This window comes from Lytechinus variegatus, chromosome 9 (genome assembly GCF_018143015.1).
Source record: "Lytechinus variegatus isolate NC3 chromosome 9, Lvar_3.0, whole genome shotgun sequence".
NCBI lineage: Eukaryota > Metazoa > Echinodermata > Echinoidea > Temnopleuroida > Toxopneustidae > Lytechinus > Lytechinus variegatus.
Genome location: NC_054748.1, coordinates 2,186,830 through 2,211,550, shown reverse-complemented (window position 1 = coordinate 2,211,550; position 24,721 = coordinate 2,186,830). Strand labels below are relative to the sequence as shown.

Here is a 24,721-nt window from a genome sequence, read left to right as displayed (position 1 = left end):
AAAGGAAAAGAAAAGGAAGGGAAAAGAGAGGAGAAAAGAAAGGCAAACATAAGAGGAGGAACATGCTTGAATAAAATAACATTTTTTGAAAAATTAGGATATAAATTTTCGCTCGCGCTTCGCGCTCTTATTGTCTTTTAGGGGATTTGCATAACTTGCTCAATATGGAGCTTGAAATATCAATCTTTGAAGTCAATGTACAAAACATATTTCAGCTGGGAAATTGAACTTTCATTATTTTGTTTGATTTACAAATTGATTTTAAAAAAGTGCTCTGTAAAAATGTCTGTGTTATGGTCTGAATATTATCATTTTCTGCTTGCGCTGCGCACTCGCAAAATTTGATTTGTCAGGTACCTATTATTTTCCTGTATTCCATAAAGTTCTCAAAAAGTTCCCTATTCAGGTCAGATTGTCAAAACGTATCAGCTAGCGCTGCACGCTAGCATTTTGATTAGTGAGTTATGTATATCCCAATATTAATTCTAAATCAAACTACTCTGATGACAGTTTATCAAAAATTTCGGCTCGCGATTTCCGCTCGCATTGATAGATATCATGCATTTTATGCATAATTACAAAAGTACTTTAAATGTCCAGTTTTCAGGCCATAATATTAACAGATTTCGCGCTCTCATGCTTAGGAAGAGAAATAGGAAGATAGTCATCATTTTCTTATGATGACATAATGCCCTTGGCTTATAGAATGTCCCGGTCCTATGTAAAAACTCAAAGTAATAATAATAAAATACATCAGCTCTTTTTTAACTGTCATCCATCAGGATTCACAATTTTCCGACAAATTAAGTGTTTGCAATACAGAGCTTAAATTGACCCTTTGTTAGATCGGAATATCATATGTTTTTAGCTCGCGCTTTGCGCTCGCTTTATTTATTTTCATGATAAGAAAGGTACTTAGAATACCCAAATTCTAGGTCGAAATCTAAAACACACGTTAATTCAGATACGCAGATTGTTCTCTATTTAAATCAATATCCAGTTTCAGATCACAATATCAAAAAGTGTCTGCTCGCGGATAAATAACTTATCCTTTTCATGATTTACAAAACATGAATAGAGTGTCCAGAATTTTTCTGCTTCGTGCTCGCATCAATGAAGTTTTGTTTATATACTTAGAGTCCTTCCAAGATTACAAAAAGTGCTTAGCATTTCCATTATTCAGGTAATAAAGGTCAAAATTTTTCAGCTCGCGCTTCGCGCTCACAATATTTGAATGTTGAAATATGTAACGTCTTCATGGCTAAATGCAAGCAGTCCATAACAGGTACAATTTCGAACAGTTCAAAACGTATACAAAAATTTTCTGCTCGCGCTCCGCGCTTGCATTATTAATGTAAGGGATCTTACATGCAAGATTTGGGATCTTGCATTATTAATGTTAGATCCCAAATTACTCATCCTATTCATGATTTACAAAACTAATTGAATAGAGTGTCTTGTTCAGTAGGTCTAAATCTCGAAATTTTTTGCTCACACTTCGTGCTCCCATGTTTAATTATATGGGTCAATCCACGTCAAATCAACCAATTTTCAGACAATTTGTCACCCGACCCTCTTCGATTTTCTTTAAACTTGCACCAAATGTTGCCCCAAGTGTCTGACGGAAGAATCTGAAATATTTTGCCCCAAGGTCAAATGGTTGCTAAGATACGGCCTCCCATAGCAACCAATGCGCACACAACAAAATTATTTTAAATAAAATTGGCTATGTTTGATTGACTACTGCAGCAAAGTTTGATTGATTACAGTCTTCATTTTAAGTAAATTGAAAGAACTTTTTGGTCTAAACATGCAGAGTATACTGTAGCGCGGACCTGTCAACCGGATTTCGCACACGAGGTCACCGAAAATGGCGTTAAGCATCCGTGTCAATGATTTCAGAAGCATGTTTGGAGGCTCATAAATCCAAAACTAAATTAGCTTAGAACCAAATATTATGCACATTTATGGACTTTCAGATGCTTAACAGAATTACAAAAAATTGACCCAAGAGTATGTGTCGTTTTCCTGTAGGGCGCCCTCAAAGTTGGATTTTTTTCAAAAGATGCCAAGTTCAAGGTCACGGATCACCTCCCGTCCCATCGAGGACGGGGACCAATTTCTGTGTTTTGATAGACATTTACCCATATTTTCAAGTGTTACTTGAGAAATTTTGCTACCCGAATGTTAAGGGGCTGATTTGCGCATTCCAAAATGGTCGTAAACACCCTAAAATTGATGCTAATGACACATACATGCTTTTTAACACTTTTCAAATTGTGATAACTCAAAGATGAAGAGCCCAAAGACATTGATCTCTTCTGTGATGATAGTCTGTAATTAGTATTAAAAGGATATATCTTCAAAAATAGTTTGTATTGTTGGTAATGACCTTGAAAACACACCTAAAATTCAATAAAAACAGTAAATTGGCTAATTTTCCAGAATCAAATGGCATTCAAATGGTGTTTACATTGACTTTCAAATGAGTGTCATTTCAATACAAAGGGTGAGCTTAAGCCAAAACTTGGAGGACATGTTCAACTTTTGGTCTACTTTAAGCAACATATAATATTTGAACTCAAAACCATATCATTTGACCTTGAAATTATTCCAAATATAGCTATTTGTTGCTTCATAAGTAGCATATTCATATCGCGCGTGTACATTGTACTTTGCAACACATTTCAAAATGGATTTTCTTATAGAGAGAATACCTGATCAGGCTGATATTTGCAGTATAAGTAGTCTGTAATGGGTTCTTGGAGGATCTACAGATTAAGTACCTATTCTCTCATGACAATGACCTTGAAAATACAGCTGAAAATCATGAAAATCAATAAATCATACAATTTTCATTAATAATTAAGTGTTTTTATCCACTTTTAATTGTGTGTTATTCCATTTTAGATTGTGAGTCCATGCTGATAATTGCAAATCATGTTCCACTTTTGGTCTACTTTAAGCTAAATGAAATATTTGAACTCAAAACCATATCATTTGACCTTGAAATTATTCCAAATATAGCTATTTGTTGCTTCATAAGTAGCATATTCAAATCGCGCGTGTACATTGTACTTTGCAACACATTTCAAAATGGATTTTCTCATAGAGAGAATACCTGATCAGGCTGATATTTGCAGTATAAGTAGTCTGTAATGGGTTCTTGGAGGATCTACAGATTAAGTACCTATTCTCTCATGACAATGACCTTGAAAATACAGCTGAAAATCATGAAAATCAATATATCATACAATTTTCATTAGTAATCAAGTGTTTTTAACCCACTCATGTCTTGATAGAATAGTTACCTAAACTGTAGATTTTCCAAGTACTCATTACAGACTACTAATACTGCATATATCAGCCTGATCATGTATTCTCTCTATGAGAAAATCCATTTTGAAATGTGTTCCAAAGTACAATGTACACGTGCGATTTGAATATGCTACTTATAAAACAACAAATAGCTATATTTGGAATAATTTCAAGGTCAAATGATATGGTTTTGATCTCAAATATTTCATGTAGCTTAAAGTAGACCAAAAGTGGAACATGATTTGCAATTATCAGCATGAACTCACAATCTAAGATGGAATAACACACAATTAAAAGTGGATAAAAACACTTGATTATTAATGAGAATTGTATGATATATTGATTTTTATGATTTTCAGCTGTATTTTCAAGGTCATTGTCATGAGAGAATAGGTACTTAATCTGTAGATCCTCCAAGAACCCATTACAGACTACTAATACTGCATATATCAGCCTGATCAGGTATTCTCTCTATGAGAAAATCCATTTTGAAATGTGTTGCAAAGTACAATGTACACGCGTGATTTGAATATGCTACTTATGAAGCAACAAATAGCTATGTTTGGAATAATTTCAAGGTCAAATGATATGGTTTTGAGTTCAAATATTTTATGTTGCTCAAAGTAGACCAAAAGTTGAACATGTCTTTCAAGTTTTAGCTTAAGCTCACTCTTTGTCTTGAAATGACACCCATTTGAAAGTCAATGTAAACACCATTTGAATGCCTTTTGATTCTGGAAAATTAGCCAATTTACTGTTTTTATTGAATTTTAGGTGTGTTTTCAAGGTCATTACCAACAATACAAACTATTTTTGAAGATATATCCTTTTCATACTAATTACAGACTATCATCACAGAAGAGATCAATGTCTTTGGGCTCTTCATCTTTGAGTTATCACAATTTGAAAAGTGTTGAAAAGCATGTATGTGTCATTAACATCAATTTTAGGGTATTTACGACCATTTTGGAATGCGCAAATCAGCCCCTTAACATTCCGGTAGTGAAATTTCTCAAGTAACACTTGAAAATATGGGTAAATGTCTATCAAAACACAGAAATTGGTCCCCGTCCTCGATGGGACGGGAGGTGATCCGTGACCTTGAACTTGGCATCTTTTGAAAAAAATCCAACTTTGAGGGCGCCCTACAGGAAAACGACACATACTCTTGGGTCAATTTTTTGTAATTCTGTTGAGTATCTGAAAGTCCATAAGTGTGCATAATATTTGGTTCTAAGCTAATTTAGTTTTGGATTTATGAGCCTCCAAACATGCTTCTGAAATCATTGACACGGATGCTTAACGCCATTTTCGGTGACCTCGTGTGCGAAATCCGGTTGACAGGTCCGCGCTACAGTATACTCTGCATGTTTAGACCAAAAAGTTCTTCCCATTTACTTAAAATGAAGACTGTAATCAATCAAACTTTGCTGCAGTAGTCAATCAAAAATAGGCAATTTTATTTAAAATAATTTTGTTGTGTGCGCATTGGTTGCTATGGGAGGCCGTATCTTAGCAACCATTTGACCTTGGGGCAAAATATTTCAGATTTTTCCGTCAGACACTTGGGGCAACATTTGGTGCGAGTTTAAAGAAAATCGAAGAGGGTCGGGTGACAAGCATTGGTTGATTTGACATGGATTGACCCATATACCTACTCTGTTAAACAAAACGTGCTAAGAATTTCCATTCCTGAGGTAAAAATGTCAAAAAATTTCGGCTCGCGCTTCGCGCTCGCATTATTTGATTTTTAAAAATGTGTAACGTCTTCGTGGCTAATTGCAAGCAAGTATTTAACAGTACCCTTTCCATCACTTCATTTCTGCTCACTTTTGACGTTCGTATAGTAATCATTACATTGCATACACATCTTTTTTTCAGGAAGACAAATATTTCCCAGAAAAATCAAAATTTTAGGAATAAGTACATAAGATTTCCAAAAAAATTAGCTCGCGCTCCGCGCTCGCATTATATAAATAAGGGTTATGGTATTATACATTTATGTTTCATAAGAATAAAGCTAAAAAGTGACCATTAGGACTACCCCTTCAAAGAAAGAAAAAATCCCGGCAAAAATCATATTTGAGCGGCCGATCGGGGAAAATATGGCTGAAAAAAATTCCGGGCCCCCCCTATTGGCGAAGGCTGGATCCGCCCCTGCATACATGTTCACTGCCATTCATAGAAACAAGCTCTGATACATCTACAGTACTTTCATTTTCAAGTTCTAGTTGTAATATTTTCCAGGAATGACGGGCACAAACAAGCTACACGAGGTTTGGTCAACTGAACAAAATATTTCTCAGTAATAATAAATAATAAATGTATAAATGCCCATGTGTCATCAGCCTTCACATCCAACAATAAAATCTGATTGGAAGAATGGTATCACGGTATGTCCAGGGACTGTATAAAGGGCATCATCGGGGAGCGTTTCATGAAAGGATTGTCGGATGTTTTATCCGACAAGTCCTGTTTTATCCGACAGTTACTATAGTAACAGTGCTTCTCAACCAATCAGAATCCAGGAAAGTTGTCAGATCTGACAACTTGTCGGACAAAAATATTTATGAAATGCCTCCCAGGTCACCCCCACCCTCAAACCTCCCACCCCACCTTCTTTTCTCAATTGTCCAGTTTGAGAGGGAAAGCTCATTTTCTAAAATCACACAATCAGATCACCCTCCCCACAACTTCAGTAGAAGCAGTTCAGTTTGCTACTCCTATGGTGGACTGGCCCAGGGCCGGGGAGTCAGGGGGGGGTGCGACCAAACCCCTTCATTTCCTTTTTAGAGACAACCTTATGATGGGGGTGGCACCCCTTCCACAACCCCCCCCCCCCCCCCTGTATTACCCAGCTGCCAAGCAGCATTCAACCAGTATGAAACATATTCTTGTTTGTTCCCAAGAGTCAAGAACCCTCCTACAGCTGAAAGGATAATACATGGACTTTGGTCTCTATTATGACAAACACTCCAAACATGGGGACAATATTACAGACATTAATCATGTTTTAATGTTCTCAGACAATAGGATGTTGACATACTATTATACTGTAGACTGTTATGTTGAACCCAGGGTGCGTTGTAGGTTACCAAGATGTCAAATCTACAGATCTCTCTACCAACTATAGTAACAGAAAAACATTCCATGGTGGCTCACAACATGTACAGTAGTGTGCATGTACATGTATTTATGCATCTTGCTAGCAATTTACTATTTGCATGAACAGTAGTACAATCCATTCCCATTACAAATAATAATGCCATAAATAAAAAAATTAATAAATAAATAAAAACCAAAATAAATAAAAAGTAAATGAATATATAGATAAATAAATAAGTAAATAAATAAATAAATGAAATGAATGAAATAAACAAAGAAATTAATTAAACAAAGGAAATTGTGTAAGGACCACTTTTCTGTATTGCATTTCAAGTCCCCCCCCAAAAAAAAAATAAATAAATATAATAAAAAAGATACATACTTGTAGATAAATAAAATAAAAATAATAAATAAACAAAATAAAATAAATTACTAAAAAATATTAATGAATACAAAAATAAACAGAAAATAAATAATGACAAATAAATTTTTTAAAAATATCAATTTCCAGGAAAGTCAACAAAAAATATTGAATGAAAGTGAATGGATGGATCAATCAATTAATGAATGAAGCAATTAATAAATCAAATAACATTTAAAATAAAAGCAAAGCAAAAATTGAAGAAAAAAATCATAATAAATACGGTACAAAATAATTGAATACAAATGAGAACACTTGTTGTCAAATTTGCTTTTCTCTACATACATTATTCTCCATACCTGAAAATCATAGAGCTACATGTAGCCTGCATCCAACACCTGTCCCCCTGACCCCCCCCCCCCCACACACACCATCCCCATACACCCTGAGGCACAGACACATTGCCCCCCCCCCCCTCCCCCTGCCTACATGTATGTTGGAATGCCATGCCTGGCAATAGAATGAGGAATTCCTGGCCCAGTATCAAGAATTTCTTCAACCCACACTTCAACTTCAGTGCCCAATGAGAAGCAGAAGGTCCTAAAAACCCCCACGCAATGCTAGTAAATCGCTATTATGCCCTTCTACATGTGCACACTCACATCATGAGGAAAGGTATGTGGCCCATCACATTCAATGGCAATGCACTTGCAAATTCAATTTTCAATTCCAATCTTTATATAAAACTCGTAATCAAAATATGTAATTCTATCAGTAAACTCGATTACAATGCTCAACATAATCGTCTATTTCACTGCAGTCGTCATGACAGTAGTACTTTTCTCTGATGAAATGCTAGAAGGGCAATGTCGTAAATAATTACAAATTAAGCCCTTCTTGCTCTAATACTTCAAACTCAGAAGACTGGCTGCAGAGTGCAAAATTTATAGAAATTTTTTTTGGATAAAAGCTTAATTTAATTCAATATGGTCACATAGCACCATGAAAAGTCCTTCTAACCTTACCCTTTTATGTCCTGTAATAATCTTTTGATTTGCAAGTCAATGATGGTATTAAATGGCTATCAAATCAAGCTCCTTGGTAAGTATGCATGTCGTCAAATGTATACCAGTACATGTATCTGAAATGGCGATCAATTATGTGTAGAAAAAGGGCCACTTTGTAAAAACTTTTCCCCATGCCCCCCCCCAAAAAAAGAAAACACAAATTACTGGACAAAGCTGATTTCACAAGACTTAAAAATAAAAAATTGAGCTACTGTAAAGAGTGGAGTGCTATTTTGTAATTTGGAAAAAAAGTATTCCTGGTCATATATTTTGTCCAAACCAGCAGGAAACCTACATGTATATGTACATTTTAATAGCTGACCTATTTGATGAATACAGGTTATATTATCAAGTACTGTACTTTTCAGTTAAGATACACTTGTAATATTTGTGGCATGCCATTCATGTAATAGGCAATCATATCTGGTCTGAGAAGGAATGTAAACTTGGGCTTTCATCAACTTCTTCAATAGTACCCCTGGGGCCTGGGCCAAGACTGTTATTCTAAACATGTGATGATATCACAATGAATAAATAAACATTAAAGGGAACATAACAACAAGATGAAGTTGTGGCCGACTGACATGTTTGAAATTGACATTGTGCGAAGCAAATAGAACCATCGAGGCAGTCTTTTGAAACAACGCGATTTTAAACAAGTGGGACTAAAATGAAATAAAGGAAAAATATAGTAGGTCATGTCTTTAATATACCGCAATAACCTATAATATTGAGACTGCGGAAGTACAATCTAGGTAAATTCAACATCTAACATTCTCATATTTTTTTAACCAATCTCTAAATAACCAACTGCTGGTTTAAACTTTGAAACAAATTGGGACATTTTTAAACCTACATCTGGGTTGGTAAAAAAAATCTCAGTGCAAGACTCTACACATATACTCTCTGGAGCATACTGTACTGTGTGCATGAACCTTGTACGCACTAATAGGAAAGAACACGTCCAAGTGTGGGATAAAATTTAATCCATAAATCAATCCAGCTTAATCCATTTTACTGCCTAAAGCATATCAATGATGTAAATTATCACGGTGTGACAAAATCTAATACATACTTACATTTGCAGGTAGTACATGTATGCAACTGCAACTTCATAACAACTTCTTTATAATATTTCTGTAAGCCTACTTTTTTATTGACATTATGAGGTAGCTTTGATTTCTTGTATTTAAATGCTGATGTTTGAAATAAAAATTTGATGGTATCCCTCACCAGGCTATTATTAAAAAAAAAAAAAAGAATTATAACGATATATTTTCCCACCTGAATTATGTGAACTTTGATCTCAATTGAAACAGAGAAAATAGTATATAAAAATACACATATTTTGAATCGTCTTTGAAAATATTTTTCAAAGACTTGAGACATCAATTACTATCTGTTTCCATGACAAAGAAAGAAAGAATCTGGGCCCTGTCTTACGAAGAGTTACGATTGATCCAATCAATCTATAATAACTTTATGGAAATCCATCAGTGTCATATTTTTTTCACAGGAAATTTGCACAATGTTCTTTGCAAAGAAAGAGAAGCAGAGTGAATTTTCAAGAAAACAATGAATGCATGAAAATACATCAGTTAGAAAACATTTTTATCAAACATGCATAATACATGTACATGTAGATGTTGACGTCGCTGGCCGTCCATAATTGTGATTGATCAGATCAATCGCAACTCTAAAGACGGGCCCCTGGATTCCCTAATCAAAATAACAGTAGGTAGACCAATATTTTGCTGAATGGACAGTTTCAAAAATCATCCCCCATGACATAAGGTACAGTACGCATACATGTACATGAAAGCATGGTTAAGTTTTCACCTGACTTTGAAGGAATCCTCTTCTCTTTTCAAAAATGAAACATGCTTTAGGGTCATTCCATGGGGTTGGGGCAAAAATTGTGACATCAGGGTCAAAAAATAGAAATGTAATAAATGAAATGTTTTATTTCTTATATGTTTCATGGGACAATCCTTCAACTAAATCCACTTACAGGCATTTCATACCACCCTGCATATTGGAGTAAACTGAGAAATAAGATTTGACAAAATACCACCGTTAAATGGACATCATTTATCATCCTTACTAAGACTATGCTCTCCCACTGTCAAAATAAAGGGGTTGATCTCCATTACTCTTGATAAATATTTTGCTAACAACATTGTTAGTCATTTTATTCCACACTTTTCAACATGGCATATATATTTTGAAAGATTTAGCATCAATAAATGGAACTTGATGCTCTGTGTGTATACCAGTGCCATGTTCTGTGTCGTTCTTTTTTCTCACCAGTCTAGAAAATTGAATTTATGATGGCATGTAGAACTAAATAGTTGAGAGAAGTCATGCCTCAACAGAATGGAATATTCTCTTTGGAAAAAATAAACTACTCTTTCTGGCATAACCTTCTATTTTTGGTGTTACCACCGTTACATGGACATCATGTCTCAGTAACAGAGGTATACTTAGAAGCAATGTTAAGTTAATGTCCATTAATGGCCATTACACACCAAATTCCACTTCATGCCTTAGAATATTTGCACAAGATCAATTGATTACACTAAAGAAAAACATTTTGCATGTCAAATTCTTTGCAAATAAAAGCAAATTAAATTAGAGTTTAAACAAGGAAAAATGTACAAAATTATTGACAAATTATATTTAAAATCATACTACGATAATCCTCAAGTTTCCACTTCCGTCTACCTCTGGAAACATTTACGTTTCTGCCTAAATGGAAAAAACAAAACAGTGCTATCTTATGATCTCCAATTCTTTTTACTTTAAAATAACTCCTTCAAGATATTACTTTCAAATGTACATACCACCGTTACATGGACATCATGTCTCAGTAACAGAGGTATACTTTGAAGCATTGCTAAGTTAAGGTCCATTAATGGCCATTAAACACCAAATTCCACTTCATGCCTTAGAATATTTGCACAAGATCAATTGATTATACTAAAAAACATTTTTCATGTCAAATTCTTTGCAAATAAAAGCAATTTAAATTAGAGTTTAAACAAGGAAAAATGTACAAAATTATTGATAAATTTATATTTAAAATAATACTAAGGTAATCCTCAAGGTTCCACTTCCGTCTATCTCTGGAAACAAATGTTTCTGTCTAAAGCGGAAAAAAACAAGAGTGCTAGCTTATGATCTCCAAATCTTTATTACTTTAAAATATCTCCTTCACGGTATTACTTTCAAATGTACATACCTCCGTTACATGGACATCATGTCCTTGTAATGATCATATTGAATAGTATTACATGTACTTGCCATTCTTTTAGTATCAACACACTAATGCGAGTTAACTCATCTTACTCAAGTGTAGAAATACAACATCTACAGGCAAGCTTCTAAAATGCATCAATGAACAGGTAAAATGTTTTTTTTTTATTCATACATGTACACGATTATAATTTTGATACCTTTGATACAATACTCGGGTGAAAAAGATGTAGGGAAAAGGTACTAGTTTAGTTCTTCTAAGCTACATGTATGGTTTTTCAAGACAAAACAACACAAAGTTGGCATGCAATTCATGGACAATGCATTAATACCTTACACATATAACTTGTTCAATTTGTTTACTCTACATGTAACTTATTTTACCTCAGTTACATGGTAATGTAGTTCTAAGTGACATTAATTAAAATATAATCATGTCTTCACTGGAATAAATGCATTGGATAAAACAGTAAGTTCCAGCTTGCCAAAAGGACAATTGTAAAGTACTTAGTGGACAAATTGAATAAAAAACTTACACCTGTTGTTTGAACATAGAGTTGTGAACAAGAAAGTAAAATGTATTATTTCTACTAAGCTATTCTAATAAATGTTCAAGAATAACACTGCAAACTACAATCTTTTCCTTTGGTTAAAAACTCTATGGTAAACTTCTTACTGGCAAATGCAAAAAAAAGTGTTACACTGTACACTAAACCTGACAATAAGAAATAACATGCAATATTTCTCTCTGCATTCAGGTTACAAGTTTATGAACTTCAAGATGATCGGTGACCCAATGACAACTGTGTGGAAGAGGACTCTGTCAATGTCACAAAATAGATAGAGGTAGAATTGTGCCTCGCCATCAGGCCAGGAGTACAGGTCACCAGATTGACACTTCATGTACTGAAGATATACATTTTTACCTTCGAAAGAGGCTACCTGTAGTTATTTGAGAAAAATAGTATTTGGAAGTTTGACTATTTTTTTACACAATTCAAATTATTACATTTTAATCAACAAAACTTGCTGGATTGTTTCCACGATATTTTATATTATCATATGAAATCATTTACTCATGTACATGTCTTGACATTTTCTCATTAAAGTAAGGGGGGTGGATTACTAGGGCAATGACAAGGAATCTGATCTGTTCTTGCAAAATACACCCTCACTTTGTATTTTTTTCATAGCAATTAGAATTCATCATTTCCTAGTTCATAAATTAAATATAAAGTTGTTTTATACAAGGTTTTTGTATTTGCTTTCTTGTGTTCTACTTTGTTTTCACAATACAATTACTTGCCCATTACCGGTACCTTTTCATAAATTATCTTTACTTTAATTTCGTTTCTCAATGGATGAATTTAATCTAATTTTATTCTGCATTATAATCAAGGGTGGTTATCTCGACAATTCCATTTAGTTTTGTATGACCATCCTATTTAATTTTCAACTATGAAGTTTAATTGTTCAAGCAATTACATAATATATTTATGTTTTATTGGAATTAAATGAATTAATGGAATTCAAATGTGCAATTTACCTTCTGATACAGCAAATAAACTCTTGTGAAACAAACTCGATTGTGTCACTTTTTCTTTTCTTCGCTTGTACATGTTTTTAAAATGTCGTTATATTGCAATAAAAAAAATCACATTGAAAACAATCACAAAGGCTTTTGCTTTCTGATAAAACAAATACCCACCCCCTCTCCTAACAATTGAATAAATATAAATTAAAATACGGTTGAAAAAAAATCCTTAAGAACTGAATATATAGAAATAAAAAAATACAATTGAAAAAACGGAGAAAGAACTGAGGGAAAAAGAATGAGTGCTGAAAAGTATACCAACATTCAACAAGATGAAGTTTTGGGAAGGTTAAGCCTATAGCTAAGAATTACTAGTAATTGAATTATTCCCATGCTTCATCATACACAAAGCCCATCTACTATGTGTAGGGGGGGTAGTAACAGAAAAATTATTTTGCCCCTCCCCCCTCCTTTCGGGCTGGGATCAGCTGACGAGCAAAAAAAAAAAAAAACCACTGGTTCTAAATTCTCATTTTTCTTTGCAAATTCAAATTTGATCATCAGGTCTTTAATACCCATATTACCTAGAATCAGTAGGAGCCAATTTAAACAAGGAGAAAATTTGTACCAAATTTGAGATGTCACCGTCATGATCATCAGTGAAAGAGCTGTTTCTGAGTATCCATTGGCCTATTGAATCAACATATTTTTGTGTAAAAAAATCAACTAAATTACGATTGAATCATGTCAGCTACCATTCAAAACATGTTTGCACGGAATCACAGTAATAAAAGCATTATTTTCTTTGGAACCATTCAGCAAATCTGGAACAAACACGGCAATGTCTCAATCACATATTTCACTTACACGAGAAGCTACATGTGGGACCGAAGTGAAAGATGATGGAAAATTAGCGAGATTTTTCAAACTTAAAAACACTTTCTGCATGGTAATACAGTTCCATATTTTAAAGATATGGTTTAACTAGTTTCAAAATACGAGTATCGGGATAAATCTCCGTACTTACGTCGCTTTGAAAGGGAAAACATCGTGGATATCCAATCCACCGTTACACAGACATTGCAGGAATATTCCCAATTGCAATGCTTCAAAACACCCGCTATCATAGCTGTTCATGTGCATGGTGATTTCGGCTAACAACCCGTCCGTCTGATACAACGACGGTCTCTTCTCCGGTGTCTCCTTCTTACATACGCGATGAAATGTGATCCACCGTTACAAATTTGGCCCGGACATCGCCCAAAACATCGGCGACTCTCGATTAATTTAGATGACATTACCATAGGTTTTCAAAGCTAATCTTTTGATTAACAGTTGCTTACTTCCTGCCCTTTATTTCTGACACATAATTTTGGAAAAAATGATTTCTGATTTTTAGATATAAACCACATTACCGCCGTTACAGAAATAATAAACGAGGACATCGCATGTAACGGTGGTATGCCGATTTGTAGGAATGATTTATGATATGAAGTCTCTTTTCATTTGCTATCCCATTACTGTTTTGTTATTAAACAAATGTTGCTTTATCAATTATGGCCATTTGAATTTGACTAAGTCTATCTTTTGATTAGATATCTTCAACTGAAAATGACCATTTTGGATGTCACACTTGGTACCCAAAAAAAGAGTCTGGACATCATCATTTAAAGTCTCACCATCAATAATACTTGCAGTTCAACATTTTTATTTCTGCATCAAGTACTTGCTTACATAACTGCCTTCCAACAAAACCACATTGCAACATCAAAACACCAAACACATTTTCAGGATAAAGCTAACAATTCATAAGGAACACAAAAAAGTGCTGTTGCCCCAACCCCGTGGAATGACCCTTTAAACAAAAAAAATGAGCCATCTTTTTTATTTATTATTGGAACACAGATAAATAGACAGTTAAAGAAAGAAGAGTTAGGAGTTGGTACAGAGTTTAATGCATGTGTCTGTACACTGAAAACCTGTGATGAAAATACTATGTGTGACAAATATTAATGAAATTAAAAAGAAATAATCATCTCATTTAAAAAAAAGAAATTACATTTACTGAATTCCTGGGTAAAAATCAGGTCGTACAGTATACACAAACATTTTCTATATTGAATACAAAATTAATTTAACATTTTGTTTGTATTGGAAAACTTGCACAGTAAAGTGTTTTGCAGGGAAATATTAACAAAAAACAGGAATCAGAAATCTATTTCCGAAAGAGATATGAACACAGCTGTTACAGAACTCAAAGAGTTTATTATTATTAGCACATGATACAAACACTGACAACAGAATCAAAGCGGAGAGTTAATCAATTTTCAATCTAAAGATGATCTTCTTCAAAGGAAATGAAAAGAATTGATTGTGGGGGGAAGCTCCCACGCTTCAAACATGACTTCAGCAGTGTAGATCTAAATATGGATCGATAAACATTGCATCAGCGTCACTCGATCCAGTGGGTCTACCGAGTTCGAAGAGATTTTATGCTCAATACGGAAATAGCTCATTAATGCAAATAAAATATGTCTGTTTTTTATAGCAAAACTTCTGTTCACAAATGGGGAATCCAAATTGTTAGACCAAAAGCGTACTGAGCTTTTTTTAGCAAAAACCAAGGAGTACCGGTATATTAATTATTCTATTTTTTTTTCAGAGAACCAGAATAATAGTTTAAATAAAAAATGATCAATGCTTACAATTGCTCCACCATTAATGATGACTCAATTTTTTTTCTTCTCACAAAATCATTGATTGTTGGTTGCTTGCGTCTGTAAATTATTTTTAATAGAACTAGAAAGATGTTTTGATGCGTGACTCAGAGGAAGAAGTCTGCTTTTTGTTTCATAGAATGAACAGATTTCAGTTAATACATTCTTGTTGATAAAAAAAAATATAGGAAAAATGATGAGACACGTTGTGTAATCCCAGCACGTCACGGAGGATCGTGCGTGAATCAGCGGCTTCTATCATTATCAGCACATTAATGATAAGACCTCCTGCCCCAATCCCTATGGATCAACACTCATTACACATTCACTTCACAACACAATAGAATTCCATGTTGAACAATGCTGACTGAAAGGCACAAAGGAACTAGTCTCCAGGAATCGGGAACCCTGAAAATTACAGCGATGACTTTGTGCGAGTACATTTCAAAGACTACAGGGGGGGGGGGGTATGTTGTCCCAGCAAGGTATTAAACTTTTGATGATTTAATCTGTATTAGTTGCACAAATCTATAATGGTGATTGAGGCCTGTTTTTGAGGGAATATGCTTCCCTCCATGGGTTTCCGGGGCTAGTAAACATGTAGCATATGACTGACAGTCATCAACATGAGTTTGGTTCGTTAAGGATCATAATGAAAAGTGATAATGGAAGAACCATCAATCAAATGATGAGAGTATGTACACTGTAACTGTACACAGTAAAAACACTATGAAATTTTGAAAAGAGACCAAAATATTAAAAAAAGGAATAAAAGTAAAATTCATTTTAAAAATCCACATTCATGTAAATAATGTGTTCTGTGATAACCACACATTATGAAGGTACATACATGTACAGTAGGCTATAGGAATGATCTCTCGGACCCTTGTTTTATTTTGAATCACTCTAATTACCCTCATCAAAATATTTGTCACTACCAAAGGATCCACACATACTATAAATTTACCAACCAAGATTTACCAACCAACACTATGATTTTAATCACTTTTCAAACTTTACTATAAAGGCAAAATCAAACCCAGAAAATTAATAAAAAATGGATGGGGAATATGGGGTGGGCCATTGAAGAGGCTTCAAAGTTCACAACTACACGTTTGTTTCTCTCACTATGGTATTTACTTTCAAACAATACTCTACTGTATTTATTCAACTCCATTTTACAGATCCTTTATTACAGGGTGAACCAGGGGAAAACACGGTTGTTTTGCCCAAAGGATGGGTGTGCTAAAAATTTCTTTTGTCTGAACTGTCACAGTAAATTAGCTCTGTCTCTAAAGCACTGGTCCAATCAATTGAAGAGTAAAAGGGGATGTCACAATGATGGAGAGCAATTAAAGTCAGGGAATAATTTTGCTTTACAAATTTGAATAGTATATTTGGTCATTTATAAGAGAAAAGCTCTCAACAAAGTACAGTAGTAATGTGCAGTCCTAAGTAAAAAATATGCATTACAAAAGACTTTAATGCATAGCAGTCTTTCAAAAATGTGGAACAAAGTGCGATATGATACCAGGAAAATTATTCCCTGAAAGTTTTCCTACATAAAATTCTAGACTTTGCAACGTGAAGGTCCATGATATATAGTACATGTTGCAAATTAGGCAACCCTACATTGCTATTGAAACCTACAATGTAGTACCTGATTGAAATGCATTTTTTTCTCGGGCTACTTTTCACAGCTTTACATGTGTCCTGCCCAATTCTGCAACATTGGAAAAGCTTTGACATGGCAATCAATTTATAGGATTTTCCAGGACTCCTCCTTGTTTTCAGTGCTTTTTTGAAACAATGTTGGGGGCTCGGGGTCATTTGTTGCGGGCAAAATGACCCCGACCCCCGTGTAATCTTTCCTGAAGATTGGAAACAAAAAAGTTTGATTGGTATGCAGTTTCTGACATTCACATATTGTATTAAAGTGAATGGACACTTTCTCCCATTTTTAGAATTGTTTTTAACCAAAATATAAAATTGGTTAAAATATGAACGACTGCTTAACAGTTCGTTTGCATTTGATTTTGTTTTAACCAACAGTTACTCAGTTCATACATGTATTCAATCAGTGGTGTAATGAGCCAAAAAATTTGAGGGGGCTAAATATGGCATAATGCGTAAAAATTAATCAAGATTTACCAGCGAGCACGCGAAAATTGGGACATTATTTTTTATTACCAAAAAATCTGAGTTTGTAATAGATTTTGACTTAACATTTAGAAAATAAATTTAGCCATGTTGTCCCTCTCCTTTTTTTTCTTAATCATGAAAAAAATGGGAAGAGGGGAGCAAGAGCCCCCAAGCCCCCTCCCCCATCTGTATGCCAGTGTATTCAACATACATGAAGATTGGTTAAAACTTGTTTAGAGTGCACTGCTTTCCCTTCCGAAGTTCAAACTGTAGTGATGGCACTATCTGTATCACTAAAGGTTGCCTAATGGCATATAATAGATTAGATACCAAACTGAATGCTGAACATGTCAATCGAGATATGAACTTAAAGGGAGAATTAAAATCATTAAAAAAATACTCCGGTCTACTGTACAGTACATACAATAAACCCTGAGATGCCATTATCCACATGAAGGAAGCAACTCACATTCATTTTCAAAGCAGACTGTTATGTTGTTTTCAAGTTTCTAACTTCCAACCTGGTCTCCAAAATAACTTGAATGAACGGTTACAACCATCCACTTTTTGATGCTACATTTGTATTAATTTTTGATGGGTCATCAAGAATGGAATAAATTGAACTTTAATTTGAAGTTTCTCTATTTCCACTTGATTTGTCACAGTCAGGAAGGAAAATTTTCTAGGAAGATCCCAGCCCCCCCCCCCCCCCCTGATCCCTTGTAAGCTTCCCACAGAAGTCCGAAAATTGTGATATTTACTTCATATCAAATACAATCGGGTTGCAAGGAAATTCAGAGAGTCAGGAGACTGCTTCAAAAATGTAGTGAAATGCAGTGAATTCGCCAACAGCAGTCATTAATTTTTTGAAGTTGCCTACAGATATAAAATCAAGTGCACCAGAGTAATAATCTGTTGTGCGTTTGTTGTTTATGTTTTCATTGTTAGTGCTGTTGTTGCTATCATCACCAGAACTGTTATTGTTGACATTAATAATTATAATAGTAGGCATTTACATGGCCATATATCTAGAATAGAAATAATCTATTCCGAGGCACGTTGTTATTATTATTGCCCCAGCTTTTTTAGCTCGAGCTGCCTTTCAGCGCTCAGTGCATTCAAGAAATTAATCCTGTCGGGTACCCATTCACCTCACCTGGGTCCAGTGCAGCATAATATGGATAAATTTCTTGCTGAAGGAAATTATCCCATGGCTGGGATTCGAACCCACGACCCTCTGTTTCAAAGTCAGAAGACTAATCCACAGGGCCACAATGCCCCACGTTGTTGGTGATGTTGGGCTACCCATTCCCCCTTCAGTTCAAGTTCACCATACTGTACATACTGTATACTGTGGATCATTAAAAAGCTATAGAGAGGTTTTTGTTTTGTAAATTATCAGTAGGCACTATCATTGACCAGAAAGTGATAACATCAACAATGGAATCTCCTATTAAAAGCAACCAAAAAGAAATTGACCTCTGTGCAACACAATTTCCTAATCAGTTCAAATTTCAATGTTATTTTCCTCCTTCATGAAAAACAAATCCAGGTCATCTTGGGTAAGTTAAATGTTTTCTCTAAATTCATTTTTGCTGCCAAATTGCAATGTGCAATGTAGTTCCTCTAAAAGACGAGAAAACAATATATGAAAATCAAATAAAAACGGTTGAATATTTTTCCCCTTTTGGTTCCCTCAAAATCATCTATCGAACCACACATTATATTTAACTACAATCTGCAAAGTATTTTATGCTTCTTTTCCCTTATTCTCAGACAGTTATCAAACATTGTAATATTAATAACAATGAAACATCGAGAAATTTCATGATTGCACATTTACCTATAAAAATCCATGACAATAATTGATTTGACTTCTGATTTTAACATTGAACTAATACCCCTTTCATAAACCCAATTATGCGGCTAATAGCAGCATAATTTGGTCTTAAAATTGGAGGAGGACAGAGTTATCCGCATTATTTTGATGCTGCTATTATCCGCAGAATAGCAGCATCGGGACCAGATTTTGACTTTATGAACGCATTTCCAAATAATGCGGATAACATGCCATGGTGCGGTCACAAGGTCACCCTTTTCCAACACCACCGCATCGGAGGGGGCGTGTCCAGTTGTCATGACGATTATCCGCCTTTTTCAGGACGGGCGCTCGTAAAAATAGTGTGGATTATTTTTTCGGAGTTTGTGAATGCAATTTTTATTGAATTATCCGCATTACTCTTAGGCGGCTAATTGGAGGATGGGTTTATGAAAAGGGTATAACATTCATAACAATTCTGAAAGAGGGAATGTGTCCCATCCTGACACTTGCACTTTTGTTGCAGCTCCACATTTAAAGGGGAAGTTCACCCTGAAGAAAACTTTATTGTAAAAATAGCAGAAAAATTAGTAAAAAATATTGGTGAAGGTTTGAGGAAAATCCGTTAAAAAGTAAGAAAGTTATTAGAGTTCAAAGTTTAGGATTTGTGACGTCATAAACGAGCAGCTGCTCCATGTGTTATGTAATATAAAATGCGTGAATTTCAAATTTTGTATGGTTCCTGATGACTTAATTTTGTTTTCTATTCATGATCGGGTGTGAAATGATTTGTCTATTGATATACAAAAGGTACAGTGAAAACCATTTTCAATTTTCTGAGAAAATGACTTTTCTTTGATTTTTTACCATTCACTATGTAAGAATGCTGCTCGCATATGACGTCACAAATCAAATAATTGAAATTCTAATAACTTTTTAATTATTTGATGAATTTTTCTCAAACCTTCGGCAATATTTTTTATTATTTTTTCTGCTATTTTTACAATAAACTTTTTGTCAGGGTGAACTTCCCCTTTAATGAGGAACACAGAGTGAAATTTATTGATATGCCTCCTTCATATGAAACTGGGAATCAAAACACCTCCAGAGAATCAATTCTGGAATTGCAATGTTTTTTTTTTCTTCAAAATATTAATTTATGGAGTTCGAAAAGACCTCTTAACGCATGTACTGTACATGCATCAAGGTTCAAGTTGTGACCTTTAATGACTCCGAGCAGCCATTCTGAAGGTCATAACTTGAACCGGCGATCTATTAAAAAGCATTGTAGACTGGCCTCCTTTCGACGAGAGTTCATGTTTTGCATCGCACCAGGCACATTTCATGGGCATATTGGTAGTGGTGGTGATGGTAGGCCTACATGTAAATAGTGAACCCCATCAGAAAACAAACATGAAAAGTGTTCAAGTTCTGCAATTTTTTTTTTATTACTGTCAAGTAAGGTAATAAAATATTACATTCAATTTCCCTTTTCTATGGGATTGCCGAACATTGTGAAGTTGTTTTCTACGTTCAACACTCAGCATCAAAGAGGGCATTTTTTGGAAGGGGTCCACTATCTATTGAGCACAACTGTACAGGCCTATATCTACATCAAGTGGGTTCAAATTATTTTCCTTTTCAAAGCTAAAATCAAAACACAAGCACAAAAGTGGTAAAAATTGGCCAGCACTTCTGAGTGTATACATACGTGCCCCCTCCCCCCCCCCCCTTGCCACTTTACATGTAGGTCTGAAATCCATTTTTTTTCAAAATCCCACAAATATTAAGAATTTGAGAAGTATATGAAGTCTACATGTATTAAAAAGCCCTCCAATATTTCAAGGATAGTAGCTGCATGTACATGCAGCCTAATTCTTAATGACCTGACTTATGGTATCCTATAGGCACAAAAAGAGTGAACCTTGTTACAATTTAGCACATAATCAGGCCGGAGAGAGTCCTTTATTGAAATGAGTGACAGGTTTCAGCTCAGCTTGTGGCCCAACATAATTACTAGCAAGTGGGACTACGCTCCAGTTGTTGTCTGGATCTACATGTATACGTAATTACAAGCATGTCGGACTGAAGGCCAGTTGGGAAAGGCCTTTGCATGTAGTTTTTAACCATGTGCAACTAGAAAAAGACAAAGGAAAATACACAACCAGGAAAGGAGGCAGTGCCTTCGGACCTTGTGGTTACCACATATAGAGATTTCTGCTGGTAGTGTTTGCGATAGACTGAGAAAATCAATCCAGCATTTCAGATTGAACCCAAACTCAATACCAACATAGAATTTGCAATCATGTACAATGTACATGTAGTTCCTATTCAGCCAAAGTTTCTTCGACATGTACATGTTTATGTACTAGCATTTGACAAAGATTATCCAAAACTATCTCCATCGGTGAACTACAATGTTGCATGCAAACTTTGCGATTGTTTCAATTTGCATTGGTAATTTGAATTACCATTAAAAGGTATTTTCACCTCTATTATTAAGAAAGGAGAATAAATGTTTCCCCACAGCAATACTTCATTTTGGAGTGTACGATCTGAACACAAAATACATGCAGCTTGCAAATTTTGTATGTACATTTTTTTCTTTATTTATAGACTTTTTTTAAAACTTGCATGGATCAAGATAATTTGAACACAGGGATTGTGTTCACTAAAGGGGGATTTCTGATGATGTCAAGTTGAGTTTCACAACCCCTCCCCCCCCCAAAAAAAAAAAAAACCTTGACAATGTGAAGTACAGTATGTACATACAGTGCACACATTGCTCATGAAATTTTAAAGTTAAAAATAGATCAGGAACTTTGATGAATTGGATTGCTTTGAAGCCAACTCTTCTTCAACATCATGCCTTGCATCCTAATGAAACTAGCCAAGAATAATGACTGTTCATTAAAACACAAACTGATCTTTAATGCAGATAATGAACTTCTCCCAAACACTTTTGGCATTCCAGCTTAACATCGCAATGGCAACGGCACAAAGCATCTCTTCCTGCCAAAGCATGATTTCGAATCAATTCACGCTAATTGCCATTGTGTACTGATTATTTCTTCAAATGAAGTGTCTTCAAACTCATTTCCTGTTTTGTACATGTACATTGTTGTTGCAGAGAAAACAGTATTTGTGTATACCTTTGTGTCATCTTCATGCTAGCAGAATATGAATGCATTGAATAAACGACAACATTCACAAGCAGAATAAAAGTTCATTGGGGGGAAAAAACAAGAAAAAAAATATGTTTTCAAAATAAAAAATGTTTTTTTAATGAGCTGGATACATACATGTATATAGAGAAAGAAAATTTGTTTAGAAAGGAATAGGCAAGACAATATGAAATGGATTTTAAAGCCTGTGTATAGCTTTGGTAAAGGGTCAATAATGTGATTGATAATCGAATATCATCTAATATGACAGTCTTACTGAAGCCTAGAGACCGTTAGATATTCTTCCAACAGCACTTCTCTGAGAAAATTTCAAATATTCAAATCTTGGATATATAGCGCCCTCTCTCGGCGATGCTTGTTTTAAATTTAAAAAATGGGCATTCAAGCACTTATCTTATAAATTTAGTGATTAGATATCCAAAAGTTACAGACAAAGAACATATCTTGAAAGTTTCAGCCCATTCCATGATTTGGAATAGGATTTAATTGAAAGACAAAAACACACAGATATTTTAATTTGATCGGGTGACCCGATCAAGTTAAATTTCCATGTGAAATCGCAAAATCTATCCTGTAAAACACATTTTCATTTCATATCCTCCACATCATAACTGTTATAGGGCATATCCATTCATATTAGCTAGCAATGAATTGGAAAAGTGATAGGTGCATTTTGGTAGATTTACCAAAACTATACACAAGCTTTAACAAACATGCATTTTTATATGTTGGCGCTGCTGGCTTTCCAAAGTTGTGGTTGATCGGAACAACTTCATCTCTTTGTAAGATGGAGGCCCTGACTTCACCATCTCACACAATTACCATGAAAAAATATTATAAACAGACTGGTTGGCTCACCTGTAATATCTTGATTGGAGATACGTTGAACACACTGCTTTCGAGACGTGACTCGCCGACCCGAAGTCGATGACTTTCACGCGGTACGGCTGACGGACGGGGTCCACCAGCATGATGTTTTCGGGTTTCAAGTCCGCATGAATCAAACCAAGGGTCTTCAACTTGAGAAGAGCGACCAGTACCTGTTGGAGGGTGGGGCGGATGTGTTTCAGGGGGAGGGGGCGGAACTTACTCTGCTTGAGGAAATCATAAAGGTTCTTTTCGAGGAGTTCAAACACGAGGCACGTGTGGTTTTTATGCTGGAAGTACTCGTAGGCGCGCACCAAGTTGAAGTCGTCGGCGTTCTCGGCGCTGAGCCGCGCTAGGATGCTGACCTCAATCTGTCCCTGCCGCGCGTAGGAGGGGTGGTTCTTTAGGATCTTGATGGCTACGATTTCATTGGTCCCGCGCTTCCAGCACTTGACCACCTGCCCGAACGTCCCTCTCCCAAGGAACTCCAACACTTCATAACTGTTCGTTAATGAACACAGTACCTCGTGCTGCACCAACTGATAATCGCCTTCCCCGCCCGACGAACTCTTCTTAGAAGAATTCGCATTCTTATTTGAGTTCGTTGCCGTGTTGGCATTGCTTGTTGTTGCTTTACTTGAATGGTTTGACGTGTGTGCTTTCTCATGCTTATCGCTACGTTCCGTCCCTTCTTTGTACTCGTTACGGTTAGTCCGTTCTTGCCGCTCGTGTCGGTCGTGCCTCGTGCTGCTGTACTGACGGTGGTTATCCAAAGTTTCCTCGCTCTTCCGTTTCAACCCGCATTTCTGGTACGTATCCAACAGTCTGACCGTCGACGCCTGAATGACGTTCTGAGTTCTTCGGTTTGATGAAGACCCGCTGCTCTTGGAGGTGGACTCCAGGAGCACCGGGTCTTGTGAATTTGAATCTGTCAAAGGGACTGTCCGTAAGGTGCTTGTGGATGTGGAGACCCCGGTGTGGGGGTTGGTCGTTACTATAACGTCATTGTTGTTGGATGCGCACTGTCGCAGCTGGTGCGTTGCAGCAGCGACATGGTCAATGTGATTCTTCTTGAAGGAACAAAAGGCGCTGGACTGTGAACCAAAGTTTGCGCTCCGGTTGAGGGATGACATACCTGGAGCAAGAGACAGAAAATAGAAAAATACTTTTCGTTTAAATTCAAGATTCTATAGCACTATATCGCAACCTACAAATACATGCAACTCATTCATTCGTTCGACTTTCCTTCCGAAAGCAAATTACAAACATACTGCACTTTCCGTTTCCCTTGAATGTGGTTTGACTCAACCAATCAAACCTATGAAGTCCCAAATAAACAGTTCTGCTGGAA

At 35.5% G+C, this 24,721-nt stretch overlaps 1 protein-coding gene across 2 annotated transcripts in view; it reads right to left on the bottom strand.

Annotated features, from left to right (window-relative positions):
* LOC121421021 (homeodomain-interacting protein kinase 2-like) overlaps positions 1-24,721 on the bottom strand; it is a 100,488-nt gene that overhangs the window by 54,695 nt on the left and 21,072 nt on the right. For both annotated transcript variants that reach the window (XM_041615606.1, XM_041615607.1), the window contains exon 2: positions 23,362-24,505. In XM_041615606.1, coding sequence (XP_041471540.1) covers positions 23,362-24,505 — 1,144 coding nt within the window. The remainder of the gene's footprint in view (positions 1-23,361; positions 24,506-24,721) is intronic.